Consider the following 16,265-nt stretch of genomic DNA (forward strand, 5'->3'; position numbering starts at 1 on the left):
AGCCCGCTATCAGCCTGAGCTACTTAATCTGACTCATGCGCTTTGTTTCTTTCACATGTCACTTTTTTGAACGTCAAACCTTAAATTTTAATCAAGAATCGAACCCACAACCTGAAAACTTCAAACCCCAGTTTTACCCTGCTGAGCTAACCAGAAGTAACAATCTCACTGTCTCTCAGAGGTTTTCATTCCTTCTTCTGAGCAGCGACTTCACAAACACTCAGGATCTTCTCACACATCTCTTCTCTGAGCGCTTTTAAGTTTTCAATTTTAAGTGTTGGACTTCAAAAGTCACCGAGTCTCGTGAGATCAAACTCTGACCTGTACAGTCACAGCAGGCATAATTAGTTTGGTCTGGGACACCTGAGCTGCTGGATCACACAGGTGGACAGCAGCCTTCAAAAGTCAATTCACTCTTCAAAGCAGCATTTTGTCTTCCTGAGCTAAAGAATTGGGAATAAACTTCTGTTTCTGAGAGGATTTCACTGTTTTGGACATCAGGTTTAAATAGTGGTAAATAGGCCACCGCTCCCCCCCGAGGCCCGCCACACCAGCTCGGCAGAGAATCGAACCCTGTGCGAGTGCCTATTCGCGCTACAAACACGGAGCAGACCCACTGCTCCACCAGTCCGCCGGGCACTTCGACTACTTCTCTGGGCGCTTTTCAATTCGTACTTCAAACTTAGGACTTTTATAAGAATCAAAAACAAACTCAATCGGGACTCGAACCCGCCACCTTCACAACTACTCACCAGGCTCCTATCAGCCTGAGCAACTGGATCTGACTGATGCTCACTCTTTCTTTCACATTTCACTCTTTTCGGCCTCAACACTCCAAAATTAATCAAGAATCAAACCCACAACTTTCAGTCTTCACAGCAGCGCTTTATCTTCCTGAGCTAATCAGCTGGGGACAAACTTCTCTTTCAGAGAGGATTTCACTCGTTTGTTTTGGACATAAACTTTAAAAATCACATGAACTACCCAGGGATTGAACCTGCAACCTCAGACCTGCTAACCAGGCTCCCATCAGTCTGAGCTACTGGATCTGAATGATGCCATCTGTTTCTTTCTCCTTTCACTCTTTTCAACATCAACACTCAAAAAAATCAATCAAGACTCAAACCCACCGCCTCAAAACTTCAAACCCTGCATTCACCCTGCTGAGCTGACAGGAGCCAACAACCAAACTGTCTCTCACAGGTTTTCACTCATTTCTCCAAATACTAAGTTTAGAAAGGGTCACAAGCTTTTGCCTCTTTTATTTTGAGAGCAGTCTTCAACGCCTGAAACCTAAACACAATTTTCTGGAGCACTGTGCTCATTTATTTCACTGCTTTGGATCACAGCTTTGCATCACAGCTCTTTTCATTTTAGTGCACATTTAAGTGCATCACAGCCTACTTGAGCAGCAAGGCTTTTATGAGTCTTGCTGCAGCATCTCATCATCACACTGCATCCCCAGGTTTCTCATTGGAAATATAATAATACTTTATTTTACTATGGCCATTTGCAAGTCTGATCTGTTCCTGTCCCTTTTAACCAGGTGAGTTTAGCTCCACTGCATGTTCCAGGTTTCTCAAGATGGGTGAAATGCTTCCACGCACAAACAAATAACTTAAGACTCTGATCATAAAAAGATAAGCTGTACCTTTATTGATTCCCCATAGGAGAAATTTTAAATAATATGAATCATAGAGTTAAAATCACCACACTCAATCTGATTGTGAAATTATATGTTTCATTTTTTGTCTTCCTTCTGTGCAATTGACCTGTGCAATTTAAGTTGCATGTCAGCCCTTCCTAAGGATAAAGCTACTTTAAAAGTGCACACTAAACATACCACATAGAATCAACTCTAGACACAGACACAAGCCTGTGGAGGAGGGTCCCAGTGGTACCCACACTCATCAGTTGCCTCAACCATCTATCATGCCTGCATTTCCTTTGATGTTGAGTTAAAATTGAGGCAAGGAAATGAAGCCTACCACAGAGCTGGAGCCCTGCTTGATGTATCGAAAAAACATGAAGTCTGACATCTTAGACAATTTAGCAGAGGCCATATATCCTCACAATCCCTATCCAACACGTGAAGATTACAATCATGTGGCTCAAGCTCTCATCAATGAACATTCTTGTCTAAAGGAATGATCTGCCAATGGGTGGCACTGTTGGAAGTTCAGTTTGAAGTTCAAAACAGGAAACTTCCACCAGAAGCTGTGAGTGGCTTGGTGCTCTAAGGTCAGAGTCAATGCTCATACCCCTGGATCAAGTCCAAAAAGACTAAAGAGGGCCAAAAAATCCAAAGTGAACTTTCTGCCAGATTTTCCAGAAGGGAAAGTCCACAGTGACCTTGAAATGGAGAGATCTGCCATGGTCATGCAAATGAAGAAAAGAAAGCCTGATTGGAAGAAAATAGGTTAAATTATGTGTAACGTAGAAAAGAAATTGTTGAAGATGAACCCCTTCACAAGTCAAGGAAAGGTGGCCAGCCTTGTTCAGGGATCAGCAGGTAAAGTGTGTGTTTTGAGTTGTTTTTTCAAATTAGATTTTTTTTCTTTAAGTGATAGTTTCAATTATGGAATCTGAGCTACCTCTTTAAAACTAAACCTGTTCAAATCTCCAGTTCAAGCACTAATTAAAAGCATATTCTTTTGTCCACATACACAGATTGAAGCAGAATTTGCACGCCTTATATTTATTCTTCTTCACTGGGCAGGACCAGTATCTGGCAAGGTTCCCTGAGCTGTACAAAGCCAAGAGTGGCATAGTGGGGCTGACCAGGCTGATGAGATGTCTTGATGATGACTTAAGTGCTAAAATGTTGGCTGTTTTAACCTTAGATCTCAACCCAAATATTCTAAAATAAAATTAACTAATCCAAGTCAACTTAACTGAAACAAAAAATGTATACAACTCAGCATTTTGATTAAGCTGAAATAGATTTTCAAGTAGTTCAAACAACTACCCAAAGGAGTTCAATCACTTATCAATTTCAAGTCAGCCAAACTAATGCAGAGGTTTACACAATAAGGAATATTTAGTTAACATAACAAAAAGTCATGTTAGAACAACAAATTATATTTTTTCACTTGACTCAATATTTTAAGGCAGCCCTTTCACTCATGCTTTTAATTTAAAACAACTAATTAGATTTTACAGTGTAGAGAGGGAGGGAGGGGTTGGTCTCTCTCTAGAGAGAGAGAGAGAGAGAGAGTCAACGAGGAAAGTGTAGGTAGAAAGGGAGGGAGAGAGAGGAGAGGTAGAGATAGGTAGAGAGAGGGAGGGAGAGGAAGGTAGAAAGAGGGAGATTTTCAGAGGACTCACCAGTATCCTGTCGCTGTCTATGATGGTGTTGAGGCGATGAGCGATGGTCAGAACAGTACATTCTCTGAACTTGTCCCGTATCGTTTTCTGGATCAGCTGATCCGTCCTGCAGGGACACAGCACATATATTAGTGATCCTGCAGGTGTATATATCTAGTATATCTTGAGCCATCATGTCGGTGTGGGTCATAATTTATTTTCTAGCAAGATTGAAGACAGAAAAACTACACAGTACTACTGCAGCCATTTTCTGTTCTGGACTACGACTGCCAGCAAGGCTGTGTCAGCAGTACCTGGGGTCCACGTTGGCTGTGGCCTCGTCGATGATGAGGATGCGGTTCTTCCTCAGGACGGCTCTGGCCAGACACACCAGCTGCCTCTGGCCCACGCTGAAGTTGGAGCCCGACTCAGCCAGAACCGTCTCCAACTTACCGGGCAGCTCCTCCACGGCAGACTTCAGCTGGACCTGCAGGAAACATGGACACACAGAGATTATTACAGTGCTGAAGCCCCCATCAAACAGTCTCTGCTGCTGCATTTACATTATGACTCAGTCGTTTAAGACTAACCATTTCAAATGGCTCTTTTACGCCATTTTCGGACATTTCTTTACCTTTTATAGATTCAATTTTCACAAAATACAGCACCACAGGACATCAAACACTGTTGAAAATGAATGAGCAGGACTGTTGCATGGTCACACACTGATTTATCAGTGCTTCAATTTGCTGGATTAACCAAAACAGACATGCTTTTCTTACATGATTTTCCAATGAATTTACCGTAAACAAAACATCTATTGAGGATCCAGATTGGATAATTTTCTGCACATCACTAATGTCCCCTTATCTATCTGTATTAGTGATTGATAGGAGTCGAGGGTTGTTTTTGTCTTCAGCTTCTTAATGTTTGTATTTTTATTAGTTAATACATTTTCAATCATGCATCTGTACTCTTCACTGTCTTGTGCGTTTCTGACCTCATGCAGAGCGTTCCACAGTTCTTCGTCAGTGTGTTGGTTAAAAGGGTCCAAGTTCTTCCTCATGGTGCCTGTGAACAGCACTGGGTCCTAGAAAACAAGAGGGAAGCGGAGGTTACTCTACAGACATGTGTAGTATTCTCAAAGGTAAAGTGACACCAGTTGATCAAAAGTTTGATTCATTTTCTTTTTCCAAAATGGATGAGTATGACATTATCAAAAGTAGGACATTATCAAAAGTTTCCCCTTTTTATTTCTTATAAGAGACCACTTGCCTTCAATGAGTGATTTTCTGTATTTCTACATGTTCAACTTGTCAGTCATGTGTCTTCACATAAAATGAGCTCATAACTTGTTCGAGTTTTAAGTGGAGGTGGTCTCATTTTTACCTGTGGGATGATGGACATCCTCTGGCGCAGGTCATGGAGGCCGATCTCAGAGGTCAGAACACCGTCGATGTAGATCTTCCCCTGAGGCTCTGCCAGGCGGAACAGAGCTGAGACCAGAGAGCTTTTCCCAGCACCGGTCCGACCCACGATACCAACCTAACACAGGAAAGATTAATTTAAATCTATCAGCTCAGGTTAAATATTGAGTGAAATGAACCATATTTTGTCCTGTGAAGACATAAAGATGTCCCACCTTCTCTTTGGGTCGGAACATGGCTTTCATGCTCTGCAACACCAGCGGTCCGTCGTCACTGTAGGAGAAGCTCACACGGTCGAAGGTCACCAGGCCTTTGCTTGGCCAATCAGGAGGAGGGCGTTTCTGAGTTTCCCAGGGTGCTTCACTCTCCAGCTCAGTGTACTCCACCACTCTCTCCACTGATGTCATCTGAAGACAGAAGAGATGCGACATTATTTTAATTATGATTTTTCTTTTCTTCATCATTTTCTAAAACGTAAATATATTTTTTACATGGAGCGTTGAGATAAATCAGTGTTGAGAAAAGACTTCTCACCATGCATGCCTGAAGAACAGCACAACTTAACACGTAGTAAATACAATCAAAGATAAGAGGGACATCTTACCATGTTCTCCACCTCTGCACTCTGTCTAACACCCCACTGGAACATGCCCATCAGTGTGACAGAGTAAGATAGAGCCAAACCAACAGAGCCAGCGTCCAGCTCTGACAGAAGTGGGGAAAAAGATGTCTTAACAACATACTCACTTGACTTTAGTACAAAATCACTAGCGTCAACATCTAATATTAAACATATCTAACTTAAAATAATATTATTATTCATGTCTAGTATTTGAACAGTATTTGAACAATTCTGCCTCTAATGTCAAAAGATTAGAAATCCCCCTCACGGTTTCTGAGCAGCAGGCAGCCAAAAGTGGTGATGGTCACAAAGATGGAGCAGATGCCATCAAGACGGAGAGCAAACCAACGAGAAGTGGTCAGGAACAGGAACCAGGACTCTGTTCAGGATGAGAAAACATGTTATTGAAACTGGAGAGCTCGTAAGGATGAACCGTGAATGTGAAAGTACTTAGGTGGAGGCTGACCTGAGTGCAAGTCCTGATGGGCGTCAAACATTTTCTGGAACCTCTGCTCTGCGCCGAAGGCTCGGATCGTCCACAGGCCCTGAAGAGACGAGGACAGGTGGGAGAAGACTGGACTCCGAGCTGCAGGAAGATCAACACATATTATGTGCATGATACAGATACAGAAGAGCCTTGATTCACACATTGTTGAAATGTGTGACACTCACTGGTGGACTCTAGACGCTTGATATCTCTGGAGGTCTGCAGGAAGTAGCGACGCAGGTAGAGGAAGAAGAGAAGGAGGGGGAGCACAGGGATGAGGATCCAAGGGATCACCGACACCGACACAGCGATCACACCGAGAATCTGCAGGAACACCTGCTCAGAGGGAAAAAATTTTATCTGATTACTGTTGGATATACAAGTGTGAATGTGTTAGTGCTGCTTCAGGGCACATACATCTGAGCTGATAACTAAGCAACAGGAGACAATTAAGAGAGAGTGATTGTGGCAACTCATAACAACACTTAAACATAACTTAAGCATTCGATAATTAGATGGAAGTTATGCTTTTTTGATACCAGCTTTTAAAAAAGGGCCTTCAAACAGTGTTACTAATCAGAAACCATTCGTCAATGTAGATGAATGGACATGTGATTTGGTTGGAGTGGTGTGTGTTGTCCCCCACAACTCCATTTTTGGTCCAGTTTTGCTCCCAGGCTCCTACTCTAGCAGTGTAAACACCACACTCCCCCTGCTGGTCAAGACTGCCAGCTGTTAATTAACCAAGTTAACTGGCTAATGTTTTTCTGGTGATATGCTGCCTCCTTTGTTTTGAGCATGAATTTGACAAGATGCCTACTCTTACATATTGTCTTGAACTAAACCGTATTTTTTATGTTTATTTCAGGAATGTGGCACTCTGGGGATTAGGATTCATCAAGTTTCTGGCTTACAGCAGTGAAGTCCACAAAAGTCCACGGCATGTTGGAATCCAGCTGTCCAATGTCCTTTGAAAACCTGTTCAGGACTCTTCCTAAGATGAGACAGAAGACAATATAGAGAATTTCATACTGTGGACATTGACACTTTGCAACAAAACATTTAATTTGATGAAGAATCTTGGAGCATGTTTTTTGCTTAGAGTGCCTTAGATAAGATAAAACAACAAAGGACAGCAACTTCAGAGAAAAACTTTTACAATATGATTGGATACTAAATTCCCAGACCTAAAAGTCCAGTAACAGGGAGGATATAATTTCCTCTCATCTGCATTCCTTCAACCAACGAATGGCCAAAATATGATCAATATGTGATTAATAATTAAAGTTAATGTTTAAATTAGCTCACCGATAGGGTTGATGTCAAAGAAGCGAACAGGTGTTTTGAGTATGGTGTTGAACATGCGGTTGTGCAGAGACTGTGCACACTTCACCAGCACATGAAAGAACAGCAAATTCCTGAGGAAGCCAAAAATGATGGTGGCTAAAGTCAAACCTGTAAAAAACAGACAGCAGAATATTTACTTTTATTGAAATGCAGTGCAGAAGACACCACATTGAGCAGTGGGAGTGAAAATATGTGTTTTCAGATTACCTGCATAGATGCCCAGGTAGAAGTCTAAGTTCAGCTCTTTGGTAGCGTTTTGACTGTTTTCGATGACGGTGCTGTTACCGGTCAGCTTCTCTTGTTCTTCAGCCCTGAACAGTGAAAATATTATAAAGTTACACAAAAAATCTGAAGAAATCAGAGATCTGGAATATACAAATACTGTGGATTAATGTGCGCAGTATAATTTTTTTTTTTTGTCATTTTCATACTTACCAGTAAGCCAGCCACCAGTCCTGCACGATGTAGGCAACCTATAAGATGAAAAGGAATGGAGCAATAGTTCTTCATGTGCACTAAACTTTTTTAAAATGTTCTTACTGAGCTAACACGTAGAAAGTGAAATAACATTCATTTGTGCTCTCTACTGAGCTTCGTGTGTACCTGAGCCAGAAGGTTGATCAGCATGACAAAGAGCAGAACCAGGATGTTGGCTCCAGCTCTCAGGTATTTCACATATAGACTCACTCCGATGGTTCCTTGAGCCCGACTCTCCTCTGCTACTGTCTGCACCGGCTCTGCCTGTTTGGACAACACCGGGTTACTTCAGAGTTTACACACAAGAAAAATGTAATCATATTATTAAACAACAAGGGATCAATTCACTTAACTTCCAGTAAGTGAACAAACAGGGGGTTCAAAATGTGCCAAAGTAAATGTCACACCAAGTCTTAGGATGTGGGTGGGACAAACAGAGGATATGATGCACAAACCGGTAACTGGTCTCCATCTTTGACTGAGTGCACAGATGAGGCCTGTGAGAGCACAGAGTTCTGTGACAGAGTTCGCTTCCTGGCGACGATGTCCTGAGGAGGATGCTGCTGTTCCTCCTCTTCCTCCTTCTTCAGCAATGAGGTGAAGTCCACTCCAGACTGCTGCAGCTCTGTATACGTCCCCTTTGCCACCATGTGACCCTGATAAGAGCACAGCGGTGTGTAAACACAGAGCATCTACACACTATCTCATCATGTACTGTATACACAAACTTGGTGTGTAAGTAATACATTTCATTATACAGATGTCTTCTTGTATCACTAACAGCCTGAAGTCCTGTTAGCGATCTGAAGGGGCTTTAGTGATCATTCTGTTGCAAAGAACACCATTTTGTTGCATTCTTCTACTCTACAAACACAAACAGCAGCTCGTCTTGAGGGTGATATGGTTAGTGCAAGGTTGACCATTTGACCTGAAGGTGGCGCCAGAGGAAAGCTGATGGACTACAATAACGTGACATTACCATCCTCCCATTAAATGTTAATATTTCATGTTCATAAAGTGGAAGATCAGGAGGTGACACAAGGATTGCTGCTGTGATACCAAATATTGATTCATATCTGAGAGATCTTATTGTTTATCTTTTAATTGTCCCCAGGGTGCACTTGGAGCTTGGTATAACTGTGTTCTCTTTTAATGCATCCTGGGCAGCAGCTGCAAAATACCACACCACTTGATCCTGTTTTACATAATCTCTGACTCAAGGTGGAATGCATCATTGTTTTTAATGTAACTGTTGACTGTTTATGCTGTTTCAGCTGCAGGCGCCCTGAAAAGAAATTTATCATTTCTCAACAGGACCTTCCTGGTGATACAAAGGATAAATACATAAATAAAATTATTCTTGTGACCTTGTGGCAGCTGGTGGAATGGATTTCAATTACTAAATTAGATCAATGGTAAATACATTCAGCCTCTCTGTAAATTGGCACCCATTATGCTCTGCTTTATGTTTTGATCATTACATTAGTTAGTTGATTTCCATATTGTAGTTAGACTAGCCAACTTGACATTAAATTTCTTTGATGTCCTGCTGTGTTAAACATAAGTTTTACTTGTCAAAACAGTCAAGCAAAATTACAATAAAAGCGCCCATCCTCCTATAGCTTTGCCTGATACTACGACATGCAACAGCAACACTGAGCTACTACAGTGTGAGCAGACTCCAATGCACCCAGAGCAGCAGCTGATGGACCTGCAGTTTGTGGAGCGCTGCAAATTTCAACCAAACAAATCACCACTTTCATCTGATGCCTCGGGGCAAATGTACAGAGTCCTCCGTACTCAGAAGAGCATCCATAGAAAATCATTTCCATAAAATACAGGCACTTTTTAAACGAGCCTGCTACTCACCACACAGTACTTTGCATCTTTTTTCTGATTCAGGAAACTGAGTTTTTATTTATCTTTTTTTTTTTTTAATTTAATCTTTATTTTACTAGGAATATTACCATCGAAATTCTAAATCTCTTTTACAAGGGAGTCCTTGCCATGACAGTAGCATAAGAACCTTTACATTAATCAAACAACTTATCGTGGCACTTACCAGGTTTCTATGTTTTCATGTTATGATATGATATAAATTACTGGCTTTGGTTTGCAAAGGATGCACAACAAAGTATTTTCTATTTTATTCCAAATCCCTGTACATGACTCATACGGCAAGAACAGGCCATTTGTAGATCTAATTTGTACACAGAGAATTAATTATGAATGAATGACTGCCACACTATCTCTTAAACCACTTGTATGTTTGCTTAAGAAGAGAGTTTAAAAACAATTATTTGGTAATAGTGTAAATACTGCTCATGGAGCACATAAAGGACCAACCTCTTTGAGCACCAGAATCTGGTCGACTGCCTTCAGGTACTGCAGCTGGTGTGTAACCAGGATACGAGGCTTATTCCTCAGAAGGCCACAGATGCACCTGGAACACAGATGAGAAAATCATGTCAGGTTTATCACTAACATAATATATGTATATATACTATAATATATTATGTTAGAGTTGGACTCGGTAATTATATTTGGGATTTGTTTTTCTTTCTGTGTGCCTTCCTATCCCATTTCACTGGAGAGTAACAGGAAGAGTGGGGCCAGTTTCAATTGTCTGCCTGACACCAGCAGCACCGCACCTCTTCCTGACTCAGGCTTAGTTCTTTCAAACAGTGGAAACCTTTTCTTGATCTTCATAATGATACAATACAGATACACTTCCACCCTTTTTTTTACGGGAACTTTCTCCTGTAGTGATGTTATGCTGAAGGATTCCTTTGAAGCTCTCTACCAGGGCGTGTTGACCAGAACACTTCAGTATTTTGCCATTTGGTAGATCAAATAAATCCCTCCTGCTGTAGTTTAACACCATGAGACCTCAAACTGCTGAGCATTGAGATAGACGGGGGGAATAATACTCCAGCGACTTGACAAACTGAGGTCCCATAAGATGAGAAGAAGAGTTCATGGCTGAGATACTTACAGGTCAAAGAGATGTCTCCCAACTTCAGCATCCACAGCACTTAAAGGATCGTCCAGGAGGTAGATGTCTGCATCCTGATACACTGCCCTGACAATACATAAACAATTTTGTTAACCCGCATGTAGCGACTACATCTGGTAGAAAGTTCACTGACTTGGTTTTCTCGCTTGCTGCTAATGCTTGCCTTTGAAACACCAGATCAGTCTATTCTCTTGGAGCATGTTGTTGGCGTCAAGTGTTGTATTATGTAGCACCCCATCAATATTGAAAGGAACTGATGTAGTTTTGCCATTTTATGTCTTCCTTTTTCTCCTGAAAGGTGCCATCAATGCGTACACTGTAACTTATTATCTTACTGTTACACTGGCAGTATGCAGCTATACTGCAATAAAAGTAGCTGATCCATGTTGTGTAAGATTGTCATGGACAGTGAAAAAAAAGGAAAGAAAGAAAGAAATCCCCACATTTATCTTCCTAATTCAAACTTGGTGTTTCAGGTGTGTTAAGCTAGCAGCTGCTAATGTGGCTCTGACCTTGCCAGGTTGACGCGAGCTTTCTGTCCTCCACTGAGTGTGGCACCTCTGTCCCCGATCAGTGTCAGGTCTCTGTCAGGGAGCAGCTCCATGTCCTGCACAAACAGATAACACAATACAAGGGACTGAAATATCACAATAATATATAAATACATATATATTCAGAGTATACAGGAATGATGTGAGTTTCAAAGTGACACGGCAGTATCATACAATCTGGCTGCCTTACAATGTTGTGAGGTAGAAAATCAGGGACTGTCAGCGACCTTCTAAGGATCTTAACATGTCTGAACATGTACAGACAAAGAATGTACGTGCCATAAAAATGCTTTTACAGAACAGAAGGGGGCGTTCAGGATATTTTTTACCTCTGCCTGATGAAGTGAAGTGGCAAAGATTTACCAACTTCTGATTGATGTTAATCATTTCATCCTGCGACATCCTCCTATGAAAACTTTGAGACACACTCATTATATAGTTGTTATGATTTATCTTAGTCAGTTTTCAAGTCAAACTTTTGCTGGGCCCACTTCTTAAAAATTAGTATTTTATGCTTTTTCTCCATTTTAGATAAATGAAAACATTAGATAAAATGAAGACACAGAGAAATCTAATTTTAGGCTTAAAGGAATTGTGTTGACAATGTGATTCAATAAATAATGAAAATAAGCATCTGTTGCTGGCCTTATGTCCAGCAAATATTAAACATGATAGATATGTTCAAAATCTGTCACAAACTGTATAAGAACACAGACAACCTATTACATGTACACATGGGCAAGACAACACGTTTTTTCTTGTAAAAAGTAACCACTATCTTTCACAACTTTTTACACGAAGAACACACAGTAAGCTGATGATAACTGATCCAAGTGGGTGAAAATGCACTAAATGAGTCAGCAGTTAAACATTATACTGCTGCGTATGAAAGGAAGGTTTATGGAATACAGATAAGTAATACATTAAATGAGATAACTGGAAAAGACTGCCATCATAGAAGATGATAATTGTGTTCGGTCCGTGACAGAGCAGAGTATATATTTCAGATAGGTGTGTTTTATTTGGATAATTTAGTTTAATTCTGCCAGTTACAAGTGGACAAAGTTACAGTAATCTCAAGTAACTCATTGACTGTACACAGCCTGAGTAACCTCTCCTCTAGTCATTGTGACACTTAAGTGCAATCATCTGCTCATCTGCTGCTGGTCAGACATGTGAGAGAGCAGAAGTGTCTCACATTGTCACATGTGCCGTTGAGTCGTAGTTCTCCATAAATTGAGTTCAGACAGACATGAATGGCTGAAAGAAATTCAGTGGCAACAAATGGCAGCACATTAATATTTTAAGCCACAAAACACCACGAGGAAAGTTAATAACCAACAGTCTTCAGTTAGGACTCTGCTGTGGACTCCTTTTGTGTGTCCTCCAACATTCAGTAACAGTTTACTATAGGCAGAAAGATAATGCTGCTTCTGTCTGAGGGTCATTTTTGTCATGTCACTGCAGTCCATGGCCGAGGAATGACTGAAATAGCACCTAGCCAGCTTGTTTTCAGAGCTATTGTGTTTTCTGTTTTGTCTTTTATAAACTGGTTGTTCCTTTTCCTGTTCTTTTTTTTTTTTTTACCTGGAAACCAGCAGCTGGTTTGTGTATCTCACATCTACAGATTCATAGCTTTGGCTCCTAGTCAGCTAATATCTGTGTGTCAACATAACACGCACCTGTTTGAAGCCCATAAAAAACAGTTTATCTTAAATATGTGTTCTTTACCTGACATTCAGGGATATATCAGCATAAAGGATAATGTTATAAGTAAGTTATGTGCCTACATGTACACAAGCTTTCCTTGCTGTAATGATTCCTCTTCATAATTGCTCATATGCTTCCAATAGAATTAATAAGCGAAAATCCTGGCTCTGAGTCTCATTAAGATTTGTAACTAAACAAATGTGTTTGCGAGCAGTGGTGTTGAAGAGGAAAGATCACACCAGTTTCTAACTAGACCTAAGCTATGGTTACAGGTATGTTTTCACGTTGTATAATGATCTGCAACTAATTGGCTATCCCCTCTGCAAAACTGATGTTAATGGTCAACTTTTGCCGATCCAAGTTTGCTTAGTCACTCCTTTAACTCAGGTAAAGGTAAAGACATTTTTTTTAATGAGGCTTACCCAGGAAAACTATGGTGTTGTTTTTCTGACTAGTCTGTGGCAATTGCCCATAAAAAGCCCTACTACTCTATGCAAGATTTGATTGGCTGTATCGAAATAAGGTATCCAATACGTAGATGGATACTATAGATAGTAATATTTACAGAGCAGATATGTTCACTATAGGGGCGGCTGTAGCTCAGCGGGTAGAGCAGGTCGACTAGTGATCGAAAGGTCGCTAGTTCAAATCCCAGCTCAGGGCAAGGCTGAGCTGCATGTCGAAGTGTCTTTGAGCAAGATACTGAACCCCCCATTGCTCATCAGTGAGGGCCCTGCGATGAGCTGGCGACTTGTCCAGGGAGTACCCTGCCCTCGCCCTGAGACAAGGCTGGGATTGGCTCCAGCAGCAACACCCCGTGACCCCATGGAAAGGGATAAGCGGTTACGGATAATAACATGACATATGTTCACTATAGTAGGAATATTTTTTTCTACATACTTTCAGTTGGACTTACAAAAAAATCAGCTTATCCGTTTAATCAGAACGGTGTGGGGTGTGGTTTAATAAGATTTGATTTATAGTAGCCTGGCCAGCACCATACACAATTAACTCCAAACATTTCATCACATTTTGACTGATATGATTTCTGCTGGGATGTAGCCAACATCACATTTTTCCAACTGAGCCCTGCACTCCCAACCAGCAAGGAGAAACAGAAATGCAGAAATATCTCATGTGAGATGACTACACGTGTTCTAAGGTCAACTAATCACAATGAAAAACACACGTGCCAACCGCTCAGTTAATATCAATAATAATGATACAAGTCACAACACTGGATCAACACTGGATTACAAAGCCTATAAGGATTTGCTCAGGCTAATGTATCCAAACATATGAAAGAATCACCTCCTGATCCATCAGATGTGAGAAAGAATCACCATTCCTACAGCAGCCCAGTGTGAAATACAGTATTTACAATTAGGGCCTTTGACACTAATCTAAGCCCAAAACTAACACCATTCTTATAAGTGTTTTAGCCCCATACTAAAAAAAACTTTCACACTGACACATTCCAATTTGGGCTGTCCCCTACTTTTGCCAGGGCTTGCTAGCCCTGCTCTGCAGCAAATTAGCCACGTGTTATTCCCTTAAACTGTATAAACACTGGGCTAAAGGTGCCGGTGTGAAACATGTCTAAAGTGAAATGTGGTAGAGTATTCATGTGTCATTCTACGACGTAAACATTAGTGTCTTGTTCCAAAGGACATTTTACCCAGTGTGAATCTTATGGCCCTGGGCTTATGTTAACAATGTGTGTCTGAGAAGGAGCGAAGTTATCCCAGGGTAGACCAATTGCCCAGGACTAAGACGATGCAGAGACAAAAGCCCCTACACTGTCATGAAAAAGAGGCATCTACAAACCAGGAGACACTTTTTTGCTTTTTTCTTTTTACTAGAAACCACTTCTCTTATTTCACTTCTAGTATTATTTTCATATGCTGTTCTGTATATTTAAGTGTTGTGCTTGGTGCTACTTTTACTTCACAGAATCATTAGTAGTTAAAGTTACATATATCACTGAGCCATAGCCACAACACATAGTCACTACTTTGTCGAACAAAGTATAAAACAATTTCATGACCTTCTTTGTTTATGTAATGAGTCTGGCAGTCTGAACTGCAATGTGTACTTATTGCACTGCAACAAGCAATCACAAGTAATGATTAAACTCTCCCTCACCCTCTTCAGAGCGCAGGCTTTGATGACTCGTTCATACTTCTGGGGGTTCAGATCTTTTCCAAACAGGATGTTACTACGGATGGTTCCAGGGAACACCCAGGGCTGTTGGGCCGCATAGGTCAGCTGACCTTTCACCTTTAGTACCCCCTTTTCATAAGGCAGTTCTCCCAGGATGGAGCTCAGCAGTGATGACTGGATGGACATAAAGAAAGGTATGACATTAGCTGGCTGAAACATGCCCATAAACGACTGAACTGAAGTGCCTTACACAAGTCACAGCTAGCTGCTTTCCAACTCTGAAATCATGACTTGAGGAGGTAACTGACCTTTCCAGCTCCCACCGGTCCAATTACAGCCACCAGCTGATTTGAGTTCAGAGAGAGGGAGATGTTCTGCAGAGACGGAGCATCCAGACTCTGCAGGAGGTACAAAACAAATTTTACCATAGTATATAATAATAAAGACTCTGAAGTGATGCAGTTACTGTCATGAAAAAGAGGCATCTACAAACCAGGAGACACTTTTTTGCTTTTTTCTTTTTACTAGAAACCACTTCTCTTATTTCACTTCTAGTATTATTTTCATATGCTGTTCTGTATAAGACTGGAAACGTTTTGTTTATTTTTCTTTTTGGTTTATGTATACTGCAATAATAATATAGCTGCACAGTGCACACATGGCATGGACACTGCACTGCAAGAACAACTGCATAACAGCTTCCTTTTCAAGGATTCCTGTATATGTTGCAGATATATCAGACAACCTTGTGAACTGCCTCTGGGTAAACTTGGCTCTATATACCAGTGAACACAAGGTAACTGACCTTATCCCAGTAGCATGTCAGGTTCTGGATCTCCACTGAGGCGTCCTTATTCTTCTCTGGATTCTTCTCTGGATTCTTCTCTGGATTCTTCTCTGGATTCTTCTCATCCTGTGGCAGTGCAGGGCTATTTTTTTCCATCTCATTCAGCAACAAGAACTCCTTAACCATAAAAAAGGAGATGATAGCATTACAGAGCTGGACCTACACGGTGAATGTGAGATCAGCAAAAGCCAAACAATATTACAGCTGCTTTCATTGTAAAAGACCAGAAATGAAGACCAACTGAAGGCTAGTATGTCAACTTTATGTCATCTAATAAGAAAATAATGTTTGTCAATATTTTCTCCCAAACAT

The 16,265-nt window shown here is 41.0% G+C and overlaps 1 protein-coding gene across 1 annotated transcript in view; it reads right to left on the minus strand.

Moving 5' to 3' along the window:
• The window catches only part of abcc4 (ATP-binding cassette, sub-family C (CFTR/MRP), member 4), a 31,468-nt gene that overhangs the window by 5,476 nt on the left and 9,727 nt on the right, over positions 1-16,265 (minus strand). Inside the window, exons 9-29 of the mRNA XM_037090645.1 lie at positions 15,912-16,070; positions 15,415-15,504; positions 15,089-15,280; positions 11,195-11,289; positions 10,662-10,748; positions 10,013-10,109; positions 8,122-8,322; positions 7,793-7,930; positions 7,625-7,662; positions 7,397-7,500; positions 7,151-7,297; positions 6,757-6,836; positions 6,028-6,178; positions 5,822-5,941; positions 5,624-5,734; positions 5,338-5,438; positions 4,949-5,140; positions 4,696-4,851; positions 4,307-4,396; positions 3,621-3,793; positions 3,328-3,433 (exon numbers count right to left, since the gene is read on the minus strand). Of these exons, the coding sequence (XP_036946540.1) occupies positions 3,328-3,433; positions 3,621-3,793; positions 4,307-4,396; positions 4,696-4,851; positions 4,949-5,140; positions 5,338-5,438; positions 5,624-5,734; positions 5,822-5,941; positions 6,028-6,178; positions 6,757-6,836; positions 7,151-7,297; positions 7,397-7,500; positions 7,625-7,662; positions 7,793-7,930; positions 8,122-8,322; positions 10,013-10,109; positions 10,662-10,748; positions 11,195-11,289; positions 15,089-15,280; positions 15,415-15,504; positions 15,912-16,070 (2,628 nt within the window). The remainder of the gene's footprint in view (positions 1-3,327; positions 3,434-3,620; positions 3,794-4,306; positions 4,397-4,695; positions 4,852-4,948; positions 5,141-5,337; positions 5,439-5,623; positions 5,735-5,821; positions 5,942-6,027; positions 6,179-6,756; positions 6,837-7,150; positions 7,298-7,396; positions 7,501-7,624; positions 7,663-7,792; positions 7,931-8,121; positions 8,323-10,012; positions 10,110-10,661; positions 10,749-11,194; positions 11,290-15,088; positions 15,281-15,414; positions 15,505-15,911; positions 16,071-16,265) is intronic.

This window comes from Acanthopagrus latus, chromosome 24, assembly GCF_904848185.1.
Source record: "Acanthopagrus latus isolate v.2019 chromosome 24, fAcaLat1.1, whole genome shotgun sequence".
Taxonomy (NCBI): Eukaryota; Metazoa; Chordata; class Actinopteri; order Spariformes; family Sparidae; genus Acanthopagrus; species Acanthopagrus latus.